The 23,462-nt window shown below is 29.9% G+C and overlaps 2 protein-coding genes across 2 annotated transcripts in view; both read left to right on the top strand.

Moving 5' to 3' along the window:
- Nucleotides 1-639: 639 nt before the first annotated feature.
- On the top strand, nucleotides 640-18,463 carry LOC108903664. Its single transcript, XM_018705915.2, has 5 exons — nucleotides 640-695; nucleotides 794-920; nucleotides 4,660-4,749; nucleotides 11,776-11,958; nucleotides 17,613-18,463. The coding sequence occupies exons 2-5, from the start codon at nucleotides 798-800 to the stop codon at nucleotides 17,742-17,744; spliced, it is 528 nt and encodes a 175-aa protein (XP_018561431.1). The 5' UTR covers nucleotides 640-695; nucleotides 794-797; the 3' UTR covers nucleotides 17,745-18,463.
- Nucleotides 18,464-21,008: 2,545 nt separating this feature from the next.
- LOC108903650 overlaps nucleotides 21,009-23,462 on the top strand; it is a 28,772-nt gene continuing 26,318 nt past the window's right edge. Inside the window, exon 1 of the mRNA XM_023455432.1 lies at nucleotides 21,009-21,107. The gene's annotated coding sequence lies outside the window, so the exon portion shown is untranslated. The remainder of the gene's footprint in view (nucleotides 21,108-23,462) is intronic.

Below are 23,462 nucleotides of genomic sequence, written 5' to 3'. Positions count from 1 at the left end.
TAACCTAAGCATATCAGAGGGGGTTCACGTTGTATACTTCTTTATTATTATTCTCCTCCCTAACCCCCGTCCCACCCCAGAACAAACGATGATCAAAACCCAAGTTCAAGTTCCAAAAATTATATAATACTGCATCCATGCCGAATTGGGGAGCACGAATTTTAAGAGGCAGTACCCCATATCAGCGCGCCATACCCTCCTTGACCTCGTTGGTTTCCCCTCGGTGCACTCTTCGTCAAGTCTCGACCATTTACGACCTACATACGCGCTTAGAAATAAGAAGAATTTAAGCAGATTATCACATTCACTCCTTAGTTAAGACTCGACGCAGGATAGTGTAAGAAGTTTTGTTATTTTTTTATTGTTTACATGCCCGACGCCATTTTTTAATTCCGCTGAAACGTGCTCGTTACAATTGCAGTAGTGCCTTGGTTAATTTTGTTTTTGGTGTGTGCGCCGACAATTCTTCAATGAAAATTTGGTTTCACGGAAATGTCTCTGCTAAGCCGGAGACCATCAATGATAATTTTTTAAAATTACCTGAACTAGTATATTTATATTACCTTAACAAAACCTTTCACTACACTTGATAATTGCTAACCTGTTCTTTTTTTATATAACAATTAGAGAATATATTAACAAAGTCTCACTCTTATTTTCTTTACTTGCGATTTATGCTGTCCTCACAGTACTAGGTACTGTGACTTAATTAATACTGCTAGTGTACATATAATAACTGAAATAGTAAGAAGTGTGGACTGGTTAAGTTTCTAACTTGTTTTTCTTTTTCCAGCAAAATGAGGCAGGTTTTTTGGTCAATAACTGCTCTAATTTCTCTAGCTGCCATTTGTGGCGTAGCAGAAAGTAGAACCATTGCTAAAAGAGAAGCAGCTCATCCCCATATAGACCCTCATGTAGAAGTAAGTACCGCTATTTATTAATTACAATAAAATATTTTGTTAACACATTAAATTGACAATAACAGGCACTAAATTTGGAAACACGAAAAGTAAATTCGCCGCTAATGTCTCTACTTTCACTTTCAAAATCCCGCGAGCTGCCCGCCCGAAACTTTCATATTTCTTAAATTTCTAATTGACATTTCCATCGAATTTTTAATAAAAACGTAATATATTTCGACGAAAGTAAATCTAGCTGTTCTTGTTACGAGTCTCACATCATCACTTCTATTCTACTCGGTTAGATAATCGTGTGAAATTATCAACTTTCTTCGAGTTGTTGTGTTGTTACAAACAGAACCGTTACCAGCAACTGGATTTTAGAATATGTTGAATGAAATGTAAAGGTCACCCAATAAATATGATAATTGAGGAATCGCGATGGAACTGTTTCATTCTAGTTTTTATCTCTGTTAATTTAATTATTATAAGTTTAAAACTAGGGCTACACCAATTCGTATTTATGTTAATTTATGATTTATATATGTGTTTGTAAATATATAAATATATCTTAAATTACAGATGAGTTATGTTCATTTTAGAATAACGAATGTTCTTGTATCAACAAACCAACTTGGCAAGAATGTATCAGAATTTCGTGTTTCCAAATAGAAATTCCTTATATGGTCGTTTACGCTGCACCAATCAAAGTAAATGTATCAGTGTCTATTTTCTCTTACGTACATTCCCCACACGTGGTTCGTTATGGAAAAGCTTGAATTTTCTTAATTATTTATTCAGCTAAATGTAATGGTAACTGTAGTTTGTGAAACATTGCATAAATGTGCATTAAATTTAATTGCTGTTCGTACAGAGATACAATTTGAATAGTTATTTGCTTGCTAATTGTCTTTCATATTATCCACCTAGTGACAAGTAGATTTCCCCTTGAAAAACGAAAGTAACTCTAGCCTTCTATTCGTAAAACAAAAGTTATTTTTGACGTTTACTTGAAGTGGACCAATAAACACCCACGATCGATTCGATTGTAAATAGTGCATTGCTTTTTATACAATTCTCGGAAAGTGTTGTACTTTTATATGTAGTAAAATAGACCAAGAAATACAGGAAGCTGTGGGCCAATGGTGAATAAATTGGTCAGTTTTGAACTAAAAGGTGCAGAAACGCACTAAAGTCGAATTTGTCGATTTTCTGCAACACAAAAGAATTTTCTTAAGCACTGGATCTGTTTTTTTGAACTGTTTTATCTGTCAAATTAGTGTGAATTCATGAATTATAGCCTTCACAGCTCATTCAATTTTCATTCGTAATACGGACCCCATTTGATGAGAATTTCCTATTCGTTTCTCACAACCAGGAACTTTTTCTCTATGCATTACATTTGCATTATAAGGATATTATTACAGGATTATGGCTGTTTTATGAATACTTAAAGTCCACCGGTACAGCAAATTCATCCGTAGATTTCTTTTCAAAGAACCTCAAGTGCGATGTGAAATTCTGTATACAACAATTAAACCTTGAGTACTTTTAATTACTTTGAATATTAATTTAATTTTTACACTTGAAATAATGTATTCTACTTGACTGGTACAGTCTACTTCCAAGGCAATAATAATAAAAGAGATTTGCTGAGTTTACTTGTTTTTGTTAAATAATGTTTTCTTGATTTATTAATTATTTTTGTGGTTTATTCAGAATTGTAAAAGTAAAAAGATACATTAATTAAAAGCCACTAAACCACATACTTTTACCGTATCTATGATTAAGTGAAATATACAATCATGAGTAGTCACATTTTATGATAAAATACAAATTTAGTAAAATTTAATTTGACGAAAATTTGACAATAACCTGTTTTATTGGCACATAGCCAAGCTACCAGTTAAAGAATACAATTTTCTATTAAATCGGAAATCACGACATCCATGAAATTGACAAGTTTTTGAATTCTTGAAATAAGTTCGGAGTTATTTGACATTAAAAAATATTATTTTTAATTTCCCAAAGCAACTTAAGAGCCTCAATATTAAACATAAAAATGATAGAAAGCCTGACATATTCGGAATAATATAGAAATATTATTTCTGAGATATTGGAGATGCGCTAGAGATCGATGCCAAATTTTAATTTCCACATTAGAATTTAACACCAAATAGTATGACCTTGCATTGTACTATTGTACACATAAACCTTTATAAACCAATGCACGTATTATATAATTGACAAAAGAATATGATAATTTATATAATGACACAATTTTCTGATATAAATTATTCATATGCAAAGTACTAAAACTAAAATAAAAGAGTTGAAATCATTTGGCAGAAATTTTAATAAATACGTACATTTTTACAATTATTCTTTATACATATAATATTCTACTGTATTTTATATTATTTTTGCAAAATGTGTTTAAATATTTCATTGTTTTCAATCTATTTATAGATACTTTGTTTTAAATCTTCAATATTTTATTTGTTGTTTGAGATGAATAATAATCTCCCAGAACCATTAAGGAGACGAAGATATGGAGTCAATTACCTGCTTATAAAAAGTTAAAACACGTAGCTTATTACTTCATATGTTAACGGTCAATATGTTAATAGCCATGTTGCAATGGTTTAAAGGATATATTGGAACACCGTTGTTTTTAATATGGTCGGTACATTTACCAGGTTCGCTTAAAGTTTAACTATTCGATAACAAGACCTGCTTTTCCATTTTAAATTATGTAAAATTACTGAAAATTTGATTTATATAAACCAATTTTATTCAAATTCATTTCATTATTCTTGTTTTGTTTGCTACGTATAATGTTGAACAACCTGTATGTGAGCTTTATTGTTTTATAATGAAAATAAATGAACATAGTATCGAACTGTCCTCAATTTTGTCGGAAAATAATCGTTTTGTTGACGATTACAAATTACAGTTTTTAGTACCATTGCTAATTTGTCTTATTGCATAATCTCCTCTTAATATACGCACGCATTTATTATTAGCATTAAATAAGCTGCGATATCTCACTCTCTAAAATTTCTTTGGAAATTAATTTGTTATACCTACATTAAACCATTGTTGCAACGGTATTTGATTATAAATGTGAATTTTAGATATGAATGCGTACATAACTAATACTAAACTATTAATAAAATATTTATTATTGATCATTAAGCTGTTTTGCCGTGAAAAACCTGATCGATAAATAAACTTTTGAGAAATCACTTTAATGGTTTTATTTGCGTTCCTATTAATTTTTTTGAATCAGTTTGAAGAAAGTAAATTCACACAAACTTAACAGTATAAGAATTTCTCTTTCAACAAGTTTTGCTTTCTACGGCAAATGTCCGAACTTTAACTTTCATCTCGCATCACCTTTCGTTACTTTTATATTTAGCCGGACACAGTGGCGTAACAAGCTCTACGGGGGCGGAGAGAAAAAAAATCTATTTCGCACAACAAAATTTAGATGAAAAAAGTAATGAAATCCAATAATATTCATTGTAAATAATAAAATAATAGAAGTGGAAAAATGTTTATTAAAACAAAGTAGACAGATACTTATAAATTATAAATACTGTTTTCAAAAAAGTAAATAATTCCTTTTAAAAGTGCACCTAGAAGGAATTTAAATCAAAGTAGCACCTAACAATTTCGTTTATTTTTGAAGACACGGATGATCTGAAGAAGTGGTAAATGGGTCCATATGCATTATTTCACTGTCCCTTTATTTCAGGAATTCATGGCTAACACCATAAACAGAGAAAAAAGGAAAGTCGAAGTAGTAACGGGAGTGAAAAATGCTGTACTAGGATTTGTGTTTAATGTGAGTATGAGATATCAAATAAATTAATTAATTAATAAAAACACCTCAGCGTATTAATGCAAGCATGTTTAATGCTATGTTTTGTAACGTTAAAGGTTCTAACAAAATGGAAGAGGTATGTAGGCAGTTTAATTAAGAATGAGACGATAATTGTTGCCTCTTTTCAATTTACAGGGTGTTGAATAAAAAAAATAAATGAATGGTAGCAATACCAGGAAAACTATTTCATCAATCAAATTGCAAATTTTAGTTTTCTGGGGCCAGAACTTCAAAAAGACTATTCATTTCAAACTAAAAAAATTATTACGTATAGTTCAGACTTTGGGAGACAGATTCATTCTAAACATGCGTTGGGTAACAAAAACAAACAAAATGGGATATCAAAGACAAAAAATCAATTTAACTGTCAAAAGCGCTCATAAAAGTAACAATAATAAAATTGCTTTTAATAAAATTTGCAGCTTATTTGATACCTTACGGCCCTGTTTCTGTTCAACATGTAATGAAAGAAAGATTAGATTTTATCTCGAAAACTCTCGGGTTTCTTTGCTTTCAACTAGTTTATCATTATTGTTCAAAATTAAGTAATTATCACTGTTACCCCATTTATCCATTACGTGAAGGAAAATATTTTATTCCACCAGTATATGGTGAAAACTATTTTTCAATTTCTCTCTCTAAAAAACAGACAATTTTCAAGTTGATTAGTGAAATAATTTGTAAAATATTGTTTTTCTTTATACTTTCACATCCTGTATATACATTTCGTTAAAGTATATTTGACTCAATCATATTATTTTGATCTCCCCAGTAATCTACCATTAAATGCCAAAAATTTAACCACGCATGTAAATCATCAAAAGCAACGTTCATTTTTTTTGAAAACATCTTAGCATTTTTACAGGTTTATTACCCCCCCCCCCTGGAGCAATCAAAATTTTATGATTATAAAATATCGCAGAAAAACGTTAGTTTTCGAATTAATTAGATAAAATATGTTGCTTTCGATGAGTTAAACACGTCATTAAAATGTTGGCGCTGATTTCATGGACACTTTGTATAGTGCTGGTCGCCATTTGATTACAAAACTCATAAATAACGTGTTGTTGCTGTTGTGAGTATTTTTAAGAGAGGACTTGGACCACTCCAGTGGTGAAAACTGAAAAATATCGTGTTCTCTTTGTCTAATAATCGTAGAAATAGCTCTATTATTGTTTTATGGAGTCGACTATGCCTTGTAATCGGGAGAGCCAGCAGCCAGCACGTTATAACATAATCATTTATTATCTACAGTTTCGACTTTCAAAAACACCTGAAATACATGTTTAAATGTCGTTGAATATACTTTAGTTGCGCAAACTAATGGGTTTTCTACATCTTAAGTAATATTCTAAGATGTTCTAAAACCATAATTATTTCTTCTAAATATAAGTGGATAGTAAATATTCACGTAGAGTTTTGTGTAAGATAAAATAGAAGCAAAACTAATTTCTTGCAATAAAAATAATATATCTTAGTGAAATAATTATAATTTTACAATGTGGTAAAATAATAATTTAAAATCTATCTTTAAAAGTACGAATTTAAAATATTTAATAAAGTTAAAAAATCAAATAGATTTGCATTAAATTAATTAAAATGCGTTTTACATTGTATGTATGTATATAGTGAGTTTAGGATGGATTTGAAGAAAGAGAAAACCTTCCTTTTTTGCAGAACAAAGTCGACTAAAAAAAATCCGCTTGTGTGAAATATACAAAAGTGAATTTTTAAGCGAGTTGACTTATACAGGGTAACTTCCGTTGACAAATTATTAGAAATATATTGGCCAGATTTATTTTTAGAGCTTAATAATACAATATGCTCATTAAGAAATACACAAACAACTAATTTGTATCGCAATTTTATTTCTCAAAAAATTATCCTTTATCAGGAACAAAATAATTATTTTCTAATACCGTATTCGTATGATATCGAAAAATTTTGAAGGAGTAAGATTTAAAAGAAATCAAAATTTGTATATCAATGCCAAATTTGAAAATAATTGATATTTTTTTAATACGGTCTTTATATTGTTAAATCTTTACCGATTATCATCAAATTTCGTACATTCCTAGTAATTTTGTCTCTCAACAAAATTGTCACCAATAGTTAACCTATTACTCAACAAGATGTCAAAATTAAGATTATCTTTGTACATGTCAAATGTCGGAAAACAACTGTTTATGCGTTATTTGACAGTATATTTTTGAACTTTAACAATAAAATCAGCTACTACTTGTTTATTTCTAATTATTTTTTGGCCGAGAACACCCTGTATATGTAGCTTCACTTAAAACTACATCTGTTCCAAAAAATAAAATGTTCCACTTTCATTTCTTTTAAATTTCATCCATGGGTAACTGTATACTTACAAAATCCTGTTTATATACATTACATTATTATTTAGCAGCAGTTTTTCCATTTTGACGGTTGTATACCATTTAATTTCTTTCTATTGTTAAAATGTGATTGCAAAAACTCATATACAAATAATCAATATAAGAAGTCTTCAGTTATTTTCATTCGAATAATTCGAATAACAATAATATGTGTACATGTATTTCCCACTATTACTAATATAAACAATACAGAGACCAGTACCTAATTATATTCAGTAGTAGTTCGATCTTAAATAGTGAAAAGTGAGTTTTATTGCTCTTACTCTTCAAAACTATCTGTTTTACCAGATAGTTGTCATTATTAGATTTTGCAAGCATAAAATATACGACAATTTTGTTTCAAAATCCAGTTTCATACGCTTAAATAATTTTTATTAGGTACAACTTTAAAAAAAATATATATTGTCAGGTACCTACTAAGGTATCCAAGATATCTTTTGATTGTATAATAGCAATATTTCCAGATATTTTTGTAGAGTCTAAAATAAGGTACTATTCTATTCTCATCTTCATCGATATCAATATTGGAATGCCCTTCTGGTGAATGTTATTTAATGTGCATGTTATTGAGATTAACGCTATGTTCAAGATTGTAAGTAGAAGCCTTTCATGATGTCTTCATGTGTAGTTTCATTAGGTATTTTACATAATAAAGAACCAGGATAGGAAATGATCTAACCAAAGTCTCATGATATCATAAATCACTAACTAATTGCCTCCACAGAAAATAAACTCCTTCATCGACCACAAGACCTATTTGGTAGACCAGTTGGACAAGACCAACATCGCCAAAAACGCTGCTCATCACATTGTCCCTCCCGCGGATCCCGTGGTGTCTCTTTCCGGAATCATTTCAGGGGTAATTGGTCAGAAACTCCAGGCTGCTGGTCCTATACTGTCCATCGTAACCAATAAACTTGGCGCGGCTAGCTCCAGCGGGGCCCACAAAGGCTTCAACTTTGGGGCCCTCGTGAGCGGCGGAGCAGGCCACGGAGGTCACGGTAGTGCAGTTTAGGGAAGGGGACTTTCACTTTAAAACCTAGAGGAGTTATTGGTGCTTTCAGTCTTTGATCGTAAAGCAGCTTGGTATATGCCATATATTTATATCTTCGGGTATGGAAAATGTTTCAGTTATAAGTAGTGGTGTGGAGATTGCTTCTTATTAGAATCAAAGAAAATTTGCTCAATTTTTTTATTATTCATTTTTCATATCTTAATGTATACTAAGCTGCTTTGCAAAACTTTGGCGGAAAATATCAAATTCTATTTATTATTTAGAAGAGGAATGCAACAGATTACAACAAGAAAGTTTTAGTAGTTACGTAACAAAAGTTACTAGTCGAACATGGTTGTTTGACTTTTAAAATTACTATGTTAAATATTTTTGCAGATTAGTAAGATTCTAGTCATCGCATAATACTCAAAAAGTAATACGTAAGTGTGAATATATTCAGGACTAACTTTTATTTTATAAGCACCATAACATTTCATTTCATTTTTAGTCATTTATAGCCGATGACGGCTTTATTGCTCAATTTATTCAGAAACTTGTTTCCATGTGTCTTCTCTTAAGCAATTATCCATATTTAGGACCACTTGATATTTACTTTCACTTTACAATATATCATTTTACGTTTGTTGTAATCTGTCAATTCCGTCGTGACCCTTTATTTTGCAACATCTTCAAACAAAAAGTAGGACCATCTTGAATACCTTTCAATTTATTAATTTTATTTCTTGTTTGTTGTCGTTTATGCCATTTTGTTAAAAATTTATGCAGTGGTATTGTTTGTAATATTTTTGTGTAACTAAACAATTTTGTAAATAAATTGATTGTAAATTTTTATATAGTGATGTAGTTTTTTGTACATATGGTTAATAAAACAATAATTTAATATATTTCGTATTTATTTGTATGTTTTTTTCCTTTGATTAGGGAACGGATATCAGTCGCTGCATTACAAAAATCGAGCAATTCCTGCTGTCGAGTAGGTTTAATTAAGTTACAGAAAAATATTGCAAACAATCACTTAATTACAATATTTCGAATATTATCAAAAGAAGTATGATAAAAATGTGAGTGAACGGAAAGGAAACTTGATATCAAGGAGAATGAAATAAAAGTGATTGACAAAAAATTATGATTAATTCTAGAGAATAGTTCCTGCTCTTTCTATTTTTAACAAAAAATGCATTGCGACACAAAGGTCTTGCTTTGTTCGCGTTAGGAAAAAATTGAACTAAATCGAACACTTTATACAAGCAGTAACAGATACAAGTATGTATGATATGTGTCTCAGAAACTTGCGTGTTACTGGCTTAATATTTCTTAATACTCTGCAAAATTTTAATTTTTTGGTTTCGCGTTTATTAGGTATTCATTCCACATGAAGAAACACCTTCACAGTATCGACAATCTTTATTACTTAATTAAAATATTACGGTTTGAGACCTTCAAAACAGTTCTTTGACACCATCATAAATTTTCATATGATAGACCTTGACTTAAAAAATTGTAAAAACCGTTGTAGTTACATTTATCTTAAAGATTTACTACATTTTTTTCAAGTTTATATCTGGTTGCAAGTATTATGTAACTATATCATTTAATGGCATGAAATACTCGTGTCAAATCACATTTTTGTGCAACTTCGCCATTTAGAAAGGGGTCAGTAGATTTTAATGTATTTTAGTAGTCGGAACTATTTTTCTTTTTATATTTCTGCTGCCCAACATAAAAAATATGAATATCATTTATTATAACAATAATTTTCAATTTATTTTTACGGTTTATGGAAAATTGCATGTCTTATTTACTTAGTTCGTCCATATAGCTGTAGAACAAATTTTTTGTTTTTTTTTATTTTTGCATCATTTTTTAAGGTATCCCATCCAATGTCTTTTGTTTCTCTTTGAAGTTGTCTTATATACTCCATTTCCTTTGTACATACTTCCATTGCCTTTCGCTATAAGACCACTTACTACAGCATTTGGCAGTGCTTATATACCTATTTGATTTACAACTTAATGAAGTCTGTTTTCCCTATAATTCCTTTTTAGTTTTAAGTGGGCCAACTTATACACGATGTCCATGCTAAGAAATTATTAGAAATATAGTTGTTGATTTTATTGTTAGACCTATACAAGGTGTCCTCATGCTATTAATAACAATCATTTTTGCGCAGAAATTTGACAGTTTGGGGAACGATTGTACATGGCTAAAAAAATAATCTATAATGTAGGCATTTGTATTTCTAAAAAATTGCGTAAACTATGTCAAAAAAACAAAATAATAATTTTGTGCTAGTGCCTTTTTTGTTTGTTTGAGTTCTTTCAATTTCATTGTTTTTCTCGTTATCTTTGTTCGTTTTATTTTGTATAATTTCCTGAACATTTTTCGAAAATTTTTAGTATCTTATTCAATGTTTCATTACCATCTTCTCGTTTTAGCAGGCTCATTTTCCGTCTCCTATATCTGAAGATCATATTACTTCTAAAGAGTGTCCTAGAAATAACATGATTTAGATCATCTTAGCTATACATATATACAGTCACTTAAGGTGGTACTACGAAACAACGTGTCTAAAACTTTTTTATCTAGAGATATTTTATTTGGAACACGTTTTGATTTACCTGCAATATATTTCTTAAATAGTAAAAAAAAAATTTTATTATGCTTTTATTTGCTTTATTTAGCATAAAAACTAGCACTAATTCTCATTTTTTGTGCTTTGCTTCTTTCTTTTTATTAACTTAATTAAGCATTTTTACTGGTACCAGTCAAGATCAACAAAAATTAAGAGATTTTTGATATAAAATCTCAAGACAAAAGTTATTGCATTTGTTTAAATGCGTGGTTAAAATATTGGTAACTACTTATTTCTAGGACATCCTGTATATCAGTAGGCCTTGAGTTTTGTATAGGCAAATTGGTATATATCGTCTTTCTTAATCCCAATGTTTCTGGCACATCCGCATGATTTCTTGCAATATTAGGTATATTATTGCATAACTCAAAATTTTTTAAGGTTAGGTAACCAATCATCATTTTTTTGATGATGCTACCAAAGGTTCAATCCAACTTCTAGATAAAGCGAGTTGTTAGTTTTCTTCGTCTTTATTTTCGTTCAGTTCTTAGATATCAGTGAGTGATTAATGGTCGAAAAGAAAACAGATACTTACATTTTTTGCTTCGATTATCAGAATTTGTTTGAACTCGGTTTTCTATATTTAAATGCTTATAATTATTTCAAGTACTGGACATTTATCGTCATAATCATAAACATCATAACATCATAAAAGAAAATCACTACTACATTTTATATACAAAGAAAATATCTTACATTACATCTAAATTTATTCTGAAAGGGGATATTTATCTAAAATTACATAACTGCACGATCGTGACCTACTTGATTTATACAAATGCTAACTAATAGCTCTATCATGACGAGGTGTACTAACAATTTTTTCAGAGACTGCGTTTTCTCTTCCTATCATTCTTTCTGTCTTATTTTCCCTTATCTATTTCAATTAAATTGTACTAGTAGGTCTTATTATTAACCGAGTAACGTTACTTTTTCAGGGTCCTCATTCCAAAGGTTTTGCCTGGGAAATAACGACTACCCCAAAAGGTCCTACTACGACTGAAGACATTGTCATTTTTGAACCAGGAAAACCAGTCTCATTGGATATTCCAGGGCAACTTTTTGGGTCTTCTTTCACGTTGGTAACCAACTTATCTACCACTGTAGGAGATTTCATGATTGTAAGTAGAATTTTATAACTGTACAAATGTACTAATTAAAAAGCAAACTATTTCTATCCACAAAGTAAAGCTTCACAATTGATCTGTCATCGCGTAGCAATGTCACTACCGATGCTTTCGGTATCTAATTGCATAAAAAAATTGGAGCGCGCATTGTTGTTAACTTAGTTTCCTGTAATAATTACAGTAATAACTATTATAGGATTGATTACACAGACACACGAAATAAAAAAGTGGGCTGACCTGGAGACACTTACTTTAGCGCGATGATTTCAAATCCGTCGTTAGTTTTCCAACATACACAGGATTTGACTAAAAATTCCGAAAAATCATAGAAAAGTCAGCTAATAGACATTAGTAATGTTTTGAAATAATTTATTTGGACCGGATAAAGCCTTATTCTTATGCATTTTAATGTACTAAACACTAATTCGTCTTCCCTTAGAAATTATGGAAGACATTGCCAAAAATTCAAGCATGCCGCTCTGTCAATATCTGTCATTGTTATTGTGAAATGTTCATAGCAAATATTTTCCAGATCTGAAGTCCGCCGAATATATCTTTTTCAATTTTGTGTTACTTAAATTCAGAAAATGACTAGTTAAGTTTGGAGACAATTTCGGTTTTTATTTAAAGCCTTGACAAGCAGCATTTTCGAAGAATCAATCAAAGAATGATGAGTGACTTCCTGGGAGTGTTTCTCTTGTCGAATATTGTTTATTTTTGTAGTGATTGCTTCCCTGTCCAAAATGAAAAGAACTTGCTTCTATACATTCAATTTTCTGCAGAGCGTATCTCATGTTTTTATAACTTTCTCTTAATATGATTGAGTGGGCATTGGGATTACAGGTGCATTTATTTCCATTTGGCAATTAATTGTACCGCTTTCAAGCTGTTTTGAGTCTATGAACAATGTCCACTCTTCGGATTTGTCAACGTTAGGTTTCAATTTATTCATCAAACAGTAAACATCTGTAGAGTACATCAAAGGGCCATCGTCTTCTTTATTGAAGAACTATGGAAACTTCGATTCTCAGGTCCTGTAAAAAGTTAATTTCGTTCCTGATACTACCAATCTTCGATTCGATAATTCCGCAGCCTTACCTGTTTCTAATCAGATCATTCAACTCTTCCTGATTATATACCTAGATCTGAACGTTTTGCTTCACCTGCTGGTACGTATTCGTCCTCCCTTCCTTCTGTTTCACCTTCTTCTGTTTTAATTACACTCTCTTCCATTTCCGCTTGATCATTATCGTTGCTCTAACAGGAACATTATCCGAAGAAGAACTGATGTTCATTCTTTCATCATCAATCGCTTCTGGTCTTCTTGATCATATCACTCAAACACTTGGGCATAGTAGTTCAAATTTATTTTATTGAATGATCAAAATACTTATACAGGGTGTTTCTGAAATAAGTGGGTTCCTTGAAAAAGGTGATAGAGGGCAGGAAAATGAGCAACATTTATTAAGCAACTGGTCGTCTAAAACATCACTTTTTAAGTTGAAAACAAAATTCATATAAAGGTTTATTTATTTAAACTACTGGTAAAATTGAACTGAAAATCATTGTTATTTAGTGCCTGAACCCTTTGTACAAGATAGGGGTGTAATAATTGTAGTTCTGCTTCTCGGATCTTCCTCAATGAGGTTTATGATGTTTTTTTCATTGTCGAAAACATGTTGCGGCCTTTCTCATCCTTGATCTGTCAGGTGGACAATCCCGACATCTCGTAACCTTTGAACTGCCTTTTGCACTGTTCTACTGTTAGATTGTCGTCTGTTATGGTAACGGACCGCATACAAAAGACAAGTAACTGTACTGACATTCTCCGTACAATAACACCATATCTGCTAGTTCTTGATCAGAAACCATTTTATGCGCTAAATAACAGACAACTAAAGAACATAAGACATACTGACTGTTGACCTACCATCAGATTTGCTTGATTGTGGAAGTCACTGAAACGTCAGCCAACTAAAGAAGCGCTTCACGCATGTAGTGGGTCCGAATCATTCTGGTCGTACACGTGCACAAGATGCACAGGGTCGGCATACATTTATGGTTAATTTTCTTGATAAATTTTCTCGAAAACAGAAGTATTTAGACCATCGGTTGCTTAATAAAAGTTGCTCATTTCTATGCCCTCTATTACACTTTTCAAGGAACACCCTGTATAAGTGGAACCGGAAGGCAACTAGTGAAAAATTGTTTTCGGATCATCAAAATACATTGACATACGATATGGACTAGTTTAAATAAGTAATACTGAGGATTTGTAACCTAGGTGAGAATTACGGTCTTTGGACCTACCTTGTACAAATTTTATTTTGATATTTTTATCAGTCAGTTACTAAAGGTAATGAAATAGAATATAACAATTATAAAGCGTTGAATTGCTGAAACAATAATTAACTTGAGTATTAAGCATAAACAAATTGTTAAATTAAAAAGCGAGTTTCACTGTCATTGTATGTTGATTAAGATTGGCTAATTAAGTATATTTAAAGTTACAACCTTAACCCTGAATTTTTTATATAAATTCACCTTTACAACGGTTTTTAGCTTTCGAGGTTAAGCAGAACCACGAACAAGCTGCTTTAAAAAAGAGTTACCACTTGTCGGTACGCTAAATGTGGTTATGTGGTTAATTGCGTAAACTATCCTAAATAGTATTCATGTACTGAAGATACTTTGTTTATTTTTCTAAGGTTAAAAAGTCATGATAAAAAAATATCGGCGGTTAACAGTCAAATGTCCTTAATCTCTTAACCCAAATTGAATTTCTTACTATCGAGTTTTTTAACAAAAATAACAATGTCTAAAAATACGATGGACTATTTCCTTATCATCACTTGGTTATTTTTTTTTATAGAGCGGGGTTATATACGTAAAAAATATAAATACGTGAAAATAACCTGCTGCCTTATCTATAACATTTTGCAAAAACTTTTGGAAAAATTATAATTACTAAAAAATAATTTAAGGCAATAGTTTCTTCAGTATTAAATAATAGTTGCAGAAATGATTCTATCAGTATTATATTAACTGTAAACAACGAGTTATTTTCATTGGAAAAAATATTTAGGGGCTAGTTTTACTACCAAGGTTAAAGTGAAACAAAAAAGAAACTAGGAATGATAATATTCTGTTTTTTTTTAAACATGAAAGAATTTGTCTAAAATAGAAATATTACATGAAAAAAAAATTGTTTTTCTCAGGCAAATGACTATTTTAATGAAAAACAACTTTGCTATATCGCAATAAACGGTTTCTATCCATAAGAACATTGAAGTGTATACATTATAAAATAATAGAACATGATAAATACTAACAAAATATGTATACAGGGTGTTTGTAAATAAGTGCGAAATATTTCTGGGGGTGTTTAAAATTTAATTTTTTATTTATTTTTATTAATTATTTCAAAAAGGTTTGAACATCCTGTATCTCGAAATCGAAGAATTTTTTATCCACATCCATATCAGCTTTTTATTTTCAATGTTGAATTTTTACTTTGGCCAAGCTTTATTAAAAGAAACCCTTAAATAAAAGATTAACAAAATCTACAATAAAATATGTTTTATTTTTTTCCTCAAAAACGGTGGATCTTACGAAAAAAATTGAAGATACCAATTTCATACAGAATTGATGGCGGATTTCCAAAAAATATCAAAACGGAAAAAAGTCAGTGGCGTACCGTTTATTTTTATTTAAAAAGTTGTTGAATTCTCCCACGAACGCCACTGGTGCAAGTAGAAATATTCAAATATTCACCCCAAAAAATGCCCATTTATCCATCCCTCTATTCTGTATCTCGAAAACGAAGCATATTTCGACCTACGTTATATGAACTTTTTTTAACAAAATAACCACCCCCTAAAATATTTCCAAATCAATTTCTTCACTTTGATTCACTTTTTACATGTTATCACAGTTACGGAACAAACACCCTGTATTTTATGGTGGTACTAAAAATGGGTGTATTTGTGTTTCAGGTCAGTCTGACTGAGAATCCGTTGGGATTGTTTCCTTAAAAAATATTGCTAATAACAGTTATTTAATTTTTGTACTACCGAAATATTTCTGGCGAACCTCGCAAGAGATCTATCTAAACAAAAAAAATCTTAAATCGGTCAATAAATAAAAAAATTACAACGACGGAGAGTAAATAAAAATTCCTCTAACATTTATATTATTTAATGCTAATATAATATGCTTACCTTTGTATTAAAGTTACACAAAAATGATCGATGGACCCAATATCATCTGACAAACGTACCGAACATACTATTGGAGCTAAAATAGAATAAATAAATTCAGTAATTTGGATTTTGCCTTATAATATTAAATATAATTATGAATTATTACAAAATATTGTTCCAGCTGTATAAAAATATCTTTATTTACTGGGTGTCTTTCAATGAAAGACCACAAATACTACAGTACAAACTTGAAGTCAAAATATTCTATTTAATTTGGTCATACCTTTTTATTTTGTACAACTTTCCTTAATAGAATTTTTACATATCTTTTAAAATAAATGTCGTTTACTCTTGTGCAACATTTACATTTTTACATTTTGGCTTATGGTAACGCATTAGATTTCTAATTTTTTTTCTGAAGTAATTATTCTAAAAACTATAAAAACTTATAATAAATTTAATATGAGTTAGGGTCACGCTTTATATACAGGGTGTTAAACACTTGTATCGACAGACACGATTGTAATACCTACTGATTTCCGACAATAATACGAAGATATATTTTTGGAACCGCTGACCACCGATGGCTCTCTTCTTGGTTACAAGATATTTTCAACAGAATTCCATACTTTATCATTTTCATTGATTTATTGTTACTGTATTAATGAGTCATTTTTAATATGTTCATTTCCACTTATATAATATACAACACAGGATACATTGTCTTTTCCAAAGGCGAAAACAATTAAAGAAAATTAACAAACTTTACATAAACATTTGTTCACTAATAGTTTTGTTAATAGAAGACCTAAAATTTGGCAATTTTTTTTGTTAACTATAAAAAAAGAAACGATAAAGCGGACGATACTCTATTCAGTGCCACAACTATTCACCTCCTTTTATGTAGTTTGTAAGTCGGGAACGATTGTAGAGGTGCTCAATAGGTTTCAAGATTTTTGGTTATTATTTGTATGCACCGTTTTACAAGATTTAAATTATTGAAAATGTCTATTATTATCGCATATTCGTAACTGCAAAAAGAAATGCAGTAAAATAAAAATTGATAATTATTCTGCGATGAGCCCAAGTGATAAGCAATTTGTCAAATATTATTTTATTTCTTGGCAGTTGAAATATGATCAGATATTACTCCCGCATACATGTAACATATTCCTGAAAACAGGACTGTACTTAGTTAATAGGTCACAATATTCTTCGGAAGTAAATGTTGCGATTGTTATAATTTTGCATCTAAATCTTATCTAGCCCAGTCATTAACACAATAACTATAAAATAAACGGAAATGTCATATATTTGATCAACGGTTCTATTTCTACATGCATAACATTTCACTTGGTAGATTAACTTAAGCTTACAATTACCGGTGTCTAAATCATCCTTATTTCATCATCAACATCAACATTTAACCTTTCTGTTTTGTTGTAGAATTCTGCCCTAAGAACACAGCGACTGCTGGAGTCAATGAGACCCTTCTTGAGGAAAGTGTTCGGCTCCAAAGCTATTGTAATCGAAGCTACAACGGACAAACCCATTTTTTCTGATCCTAACTCAGTTTAGCCACCTTTATCCCGTTGTTGTGATATATGTTTAAGTAGAATTGCAATTTTAGCACGTTACTTGTAGCTGAAGTAGATAGTTTGCCTATACATAGACACAAATTTTACTGAATAAAATAATTCCGTTTTGTCTGAGGACATTAAGTTGTAGTATATTTGTTATTTGGAATAATATTTATTGGAGTAGTTAGGTCACCAAATATGTTAATATAAAAGGATTTATGAACTAAAGATTAGTTTTCTATAATTGAAATAAAGTATCTGAGACTAGAAATATTTTTCGTCCCAAAATTATAAGAATTTTTTCTGACAATTAACTGATAAAATAATTTATCGTCAAGGTCCCTAGTTGATCTAATTCAAATTCATGTTCATTTCAATATAAAAAGTAAACTCAGATCTTTAAATAATTTGAAAAAATCCGATCTATAGTTTTTGTTACCATTTGCTCAAAAGGGAAGCTGTATTTATTATAAATTCTAAAGCTATTTAGCTGTTGTAGTTAAACTTGTAATATTTTTATTTTTGAAACACTGGAAATATAAAAATGTACCAATTTAATCAAGTCTCATTGTCAGTTACTTCACAGTATAAAATAATTTTCGTTTTCTGTTTCTCTATTAACTCAGCCATTATTGAATAAAGTTAAGCAAAAAAAATATTTTCAAGAAATGGTATTAAAAATTTTTGAAGTAAAGTATAAGTTTTAAGGAAAAACTATGGAATACATAAATTTTTGCTTTCAAATTTTATTCCCGACTCTGAATCAATTTTTATTTTTACATTGTGTTATTTTGTAAACAAATTGAAACATTTCAACTATCTGAAATCTAGGGCATTTTTTTATTGTAAACTATTCTAAGTATATCTTTTTTCATAAATTGATATTTTAAAAACATTACTGTCTTAAGTGTTTGAACGATATTGTGCCAAGATTAATTATTGTTTGTAGAATAAGTTTCTTTTTGTTTATTGTTCTGTTTTTGTTTTCTTCTGTATACTGTTTAATAAAAATTAAAAATTGAGTCTTGGTTTTTTTTTCTTAAAAATTCGATTAAGTACCTTTATAGGAGGAGAACAGTAACGATATATAAATTTTCCAACAAAAACGTTTTTTTTAATTGGTATTTATAACCGTCATATCATTTTTTGAAGCAATTGTAACATTTGCTGAGAGAGTGGATAAACCAATACTTTTGTGGTGCAGGAACGAGATAAGTGACATGTAACTTATCACATTATTGCAGCTGACTATAAGATGGGATAACTTTATCCTTTGTTCAGTTTTCATTAATTTTGGAGTGTTATTCGCATAACCGCCCTTATCATTTTGATTTTCATATTTAAAAAAAAAAATGGTGATATGGACCCAAATCTGTAGGAAATTTTTAAAACGGTACCTAGAAAAACAATTGGATGCTTCATGCGGATATATCTAGAAGCCTTGATCTCTTTACCTGTACACCTACCCATTTAGATTAAACGGTTTCTTAAGATTACAATGGTATGAGATTTGATGGATCTATATATGGCCACAATATTAACAAAAATCTGTTACTAACACATTGACCTCATAGAAAACTGTTTGGGTCTTATCTTCCGTTTTGTTATTGATAGATCTATCAAACTTTCTATAATTGTCATTTTTTTCTAAATGTAAGTATGAAAGTCAAAAGCATAAGATTGGTGTGAGGGTTGCTTTCGCTGTGCAGCGAGAATAAAACGCTCTCTCAACGGTAATAATAAAGTATTTTATTGAAAACTAAGTTGTATAGAAAAAGACGTGTTGACCGGGTGAGTGTTCCTTGGAGAGTCCCTGTGTGTGGAGTCGGTCGTAGGTATATGAGTACGCATCTAGTAGCCGGCGCCAACCCGCCGTAGACCCTTCCTGGAAGGTTGGTGCGTCCGGCGGCGCTCTTGACGTAATGCTTAAAATGGGTCACTTACGAACATGTGTACCCACAGGTGGAATATTATATGCATATTTTCCGAATTTGTGCTAGACAAAAATAATAATCTTTAAACCTATCTTATTTTTTCAAATTTATACAATTATTCCCTTCTTGTACCAGGGTCTCTAATTAGTATATCATATTTCTTCAATTTTCAATAGTCTTCCCTCTGTGCACTATAAAATGGTGAGGATTAAAGAGCAGAATTTGTGCATTAGCATTATTTATGAATTAGCATGTTACAGAATTTACTATTACGCAAAGCGGAATAATTCAAGATATAACTAAATTATCTACGTGTTACAACAGTATCTACCTTTATAGGATACCTGTACAAATAACTTGTAAAAGTGAAATCAACTATAAATAATCATATATAAAGGGAATACGAATGTGTGCCATGGGAGATGTTTCAGTAATTTGCCTCAATAACACCTACAAACTATTGAGTAATTTGTTAATTAATTTGATATGGTTCTAAAACGGGTAACAGACATTGAAAATAACTAAAATAAGATAATACATTACTTCACTTCCCATTTCTGTCTACAGATATCAACTATTTGCAGAGGTAGATATTGTACTTTTGCGCAAGTTTTATTACTGTTAAATTTTTAAAAATAGTTCCATTTGCAAATGGTGAAAATTGTATAAAAATTGACACAATCAAGTAATTGATGGATCTTCTTAAATTTTTATTAACTTGAATAAGTACCTATTTTAAAATAACTTTGGAAATCTATATGAGCATTCAATATCACAAAAAAATTTATTATTTTACAAACCAAGATCGACAACACCACGATAAATACCAATAGGCAACCAGTATTACAAATAGGTGTATTGCATCTATGTATAACATTGAAATAGATACTTTTAATATAGGTGTTAACTATCAAATGTTCTGGTAAAATTTGAAATAATGCTTTGTAAACAAACACAATAAATAAAAACCTAGATTCAGTTTTATTATTGGAAATAATGACGATTTACCGTATTTATTTTTTGATGCCAAAATATTTATTATAAAAATGCATTTCCTTACATTTTACTGTGTGATTTAACCAAAATCCTTTCTTATAGTGTAATATACAAAAGTTGTAAAAAACATAATTATTATTTTCTGAATTACCTATATTTAAAAATTTCAACCATTGGCGTATTGAGAAATGACGAAATATGGAATACATTATTATACCCCAAAGTTTATATATTTATTATATAAGAAAGTTACTTAATAATAACCTTGACTTAATTGATACATTTGTTCAGTCCTATAGGCTACCAACATTTTACATTCATATAATTGCTAGATGACTTGAGACCCGCGCATTTCTTAGTAGGCTGGTGTGAAGTGTAATTTTCTGGTGTATTCTATTAAAGAAAAATAGAAAAGAATATTGGAAGGTGTGGTACGTATTTAAATTCTTTGCTCAGTGATTGTTTCGCAATTTAGCTTGTTACCGTGCCAATACAGTGAAGGTGAATTAAAAAAAAAGTATATGTTGTTTTAAGTCCCTTTATAGGTATTATGTAAATTTTAAGCATTTCGAAAAATTATCAGTTTTTAAAAAGAAAGCTGATTTGAAATCTCACAGTGACAGTCAATATTCAAGTGAAGTATTTAATTTTTTTGTGACTATAAATCTCAGTCTAAACACTTTTCGATAGACGTTTTTCTTTATCTGGTATAATTTTTTTTAATTTTCCCCCTAAACCTATTGTTAGATGATCGACATCAAAATTAATTTTTACTTGTCACTGATGCATGAATTGTCAAAAATAATTTTCTCAATTATTTAAAATTTGCCTTATCATACAAAGCGTGTTCCGATATATACATATAAACCGCAAACAAATTAAGAAACAAGTGAAGCTCAGAAATTTTTGAAAGAAACATTAAAACTAGTACTAATGCGACAATTAATAAAAATCAATTCAATTTTCGTAAAAAGTACAGCAAATCTATTTATTCATGAATGGGCAGCATTTCATCAAAATTGCAAAAATGTTTTAAAAAATACCTATTTTATCTGAGTTTTTTATTTGTATCTTGGAACCTATGCATTTTGGAAGAATATTGAACAGGAAAAAAAAGTTTTAGAATAGAACTTTGCACAATACACTGCGAGTTAAAAATGTTTAAATTTATTACCGATGTTGCAAAATAGCAATAATTGATGAAAAAAAGGTAAAAAAATCAAGTTTTTTGGATAATTTTTTAATTGCTCCGAGGGCATTCTAATTTTGGTAAAAAAAAAATTTAGAGTATAATAAACCAACACATCAAATTTCATTAAAATCGGTTTGATAGTTTTCGCAAAATAATTTTTTGAACAAAATTTTCGAATTTTCAAAATGTTGCACAGTCTCAAATAAAGCATCTAGATACTTGAATATTTTTTCAAATAGAAAAGACCACTCAACCTTTCTAATGGTTTTTGAAAAATTGAAATCGGTTGATTAGGACGGCCACAGTAAATTTTTAAAGTTAACACATTTTTTATTTTTAAACAATTAGATTACATTTATCAATTTGCAATTTAGATTTTTTCAAAAATTATAATTTTAAAGTAATCGAAAAGANAATTTTCGATAGACGTTTTTCTTTATCTGGTATAATTTTTTTTAATTTTCCCCCTAAACCTATTGTTAGATGATCGACATCAAAATTAATTTTTACTTGTCACTGATGCATGAATTGTCAAAAATAATTTTCTCAATTATTTAAAATTTGCCTTATCATACAAAGCGTGTTCCGATATATACATATAAACCGCAAACAAATTAAGAAACAAGTGAAGCTCAGAAATTTTTGAAAGAAACATTAAAACTAGTACTAATGCAACAATTAATAAAAATCAATTCAATTTTCGTAAAAAGTACAGCAAATCTATTTATTCATGAACGGGCAGCATTTCATCAAAATTGCAAAAATGTTTAAAAAATACCTATTTTATCTGAGTTTTTTATTTATATCTTGGAACCTATGCATTTTGGAAGAATATTGAACAGGAAAAAAAGTTTTAGAATAGAACTCTGCACAATACACTGCGAGTTGAAAATGTTTAAATTTATTACCGATGTTGCAAAATAGCAATAATTGATGAAAAAAAAGGTCAAAAAATCAAGTTTTTTGGATATTTTTTTTAATTGCTCCGAGGGCATTCTAATTTTGGTGAAAAAAAATTTAGAGTATAATAAACCAACACATCAAATTTCATTAAAATCGGTTTGATAGTTTTCGCAGAATAATTTTGTGAAAAAAATTTTCGAATTTTCAAAATGTTGCACAGTCTCAAATAAAGCATCTATACCTTATCCAACGAGAGAATGGACTTGCTTCGCGCATTGGCGATTAGAGTGGGAGAAGTTTATAGCGAGCTACACAGGACCGTTATACATTAAATCTTAGCCGTAGGCGCTTCTTCAGTGTAGTAGGTTAATTAGGTGTAATAAATTTATCAGCGTCATGTAAAATAAACTATAAATATGTTTAAAATAAGTCATTTATTATTGAAAAGGTAAAAATATTAATTAAAAAAACATTTTATTATTTAAAACATAAAAAACTAGTCTGTACCGCTGCTATCAGAATCACTTTCACCGTTCACATTAATAATTATGGGTTGTACTTCATCTATTATTCTGTCAACGACGTTGTCAATTTCCCAAAATTTGTGTTCTTCCGATACCGAGTGTCTAATTAAATTGTTCCAATGTTCGGCTGTTACTCGCGCAACGCCTTCTTGAAGCAATCTCTTCAC

This window comes from Anoplophora glabripennis, unplaced genomic scaffold (assembly GCF_000390285.2).
Source record: "Anoplophora glabripennis isolate ALB-LARVAE unplaced genomic scaffold, Agla_2.0 scaffold56, whole genome shotgun sequence".
Classification (NCBI taxonomy): domain Eukaryota; kingdom Metazoa; phylum Arthropoda; class Insecta; order Coleoptera; family Cerambycidae; genus Anoplophora; species Anoplophora glabripennis.
Note: the sequence above shows the minus strand (reverse complement) of the source record. Positions and strands in the feature narration are given on the sequence as shown.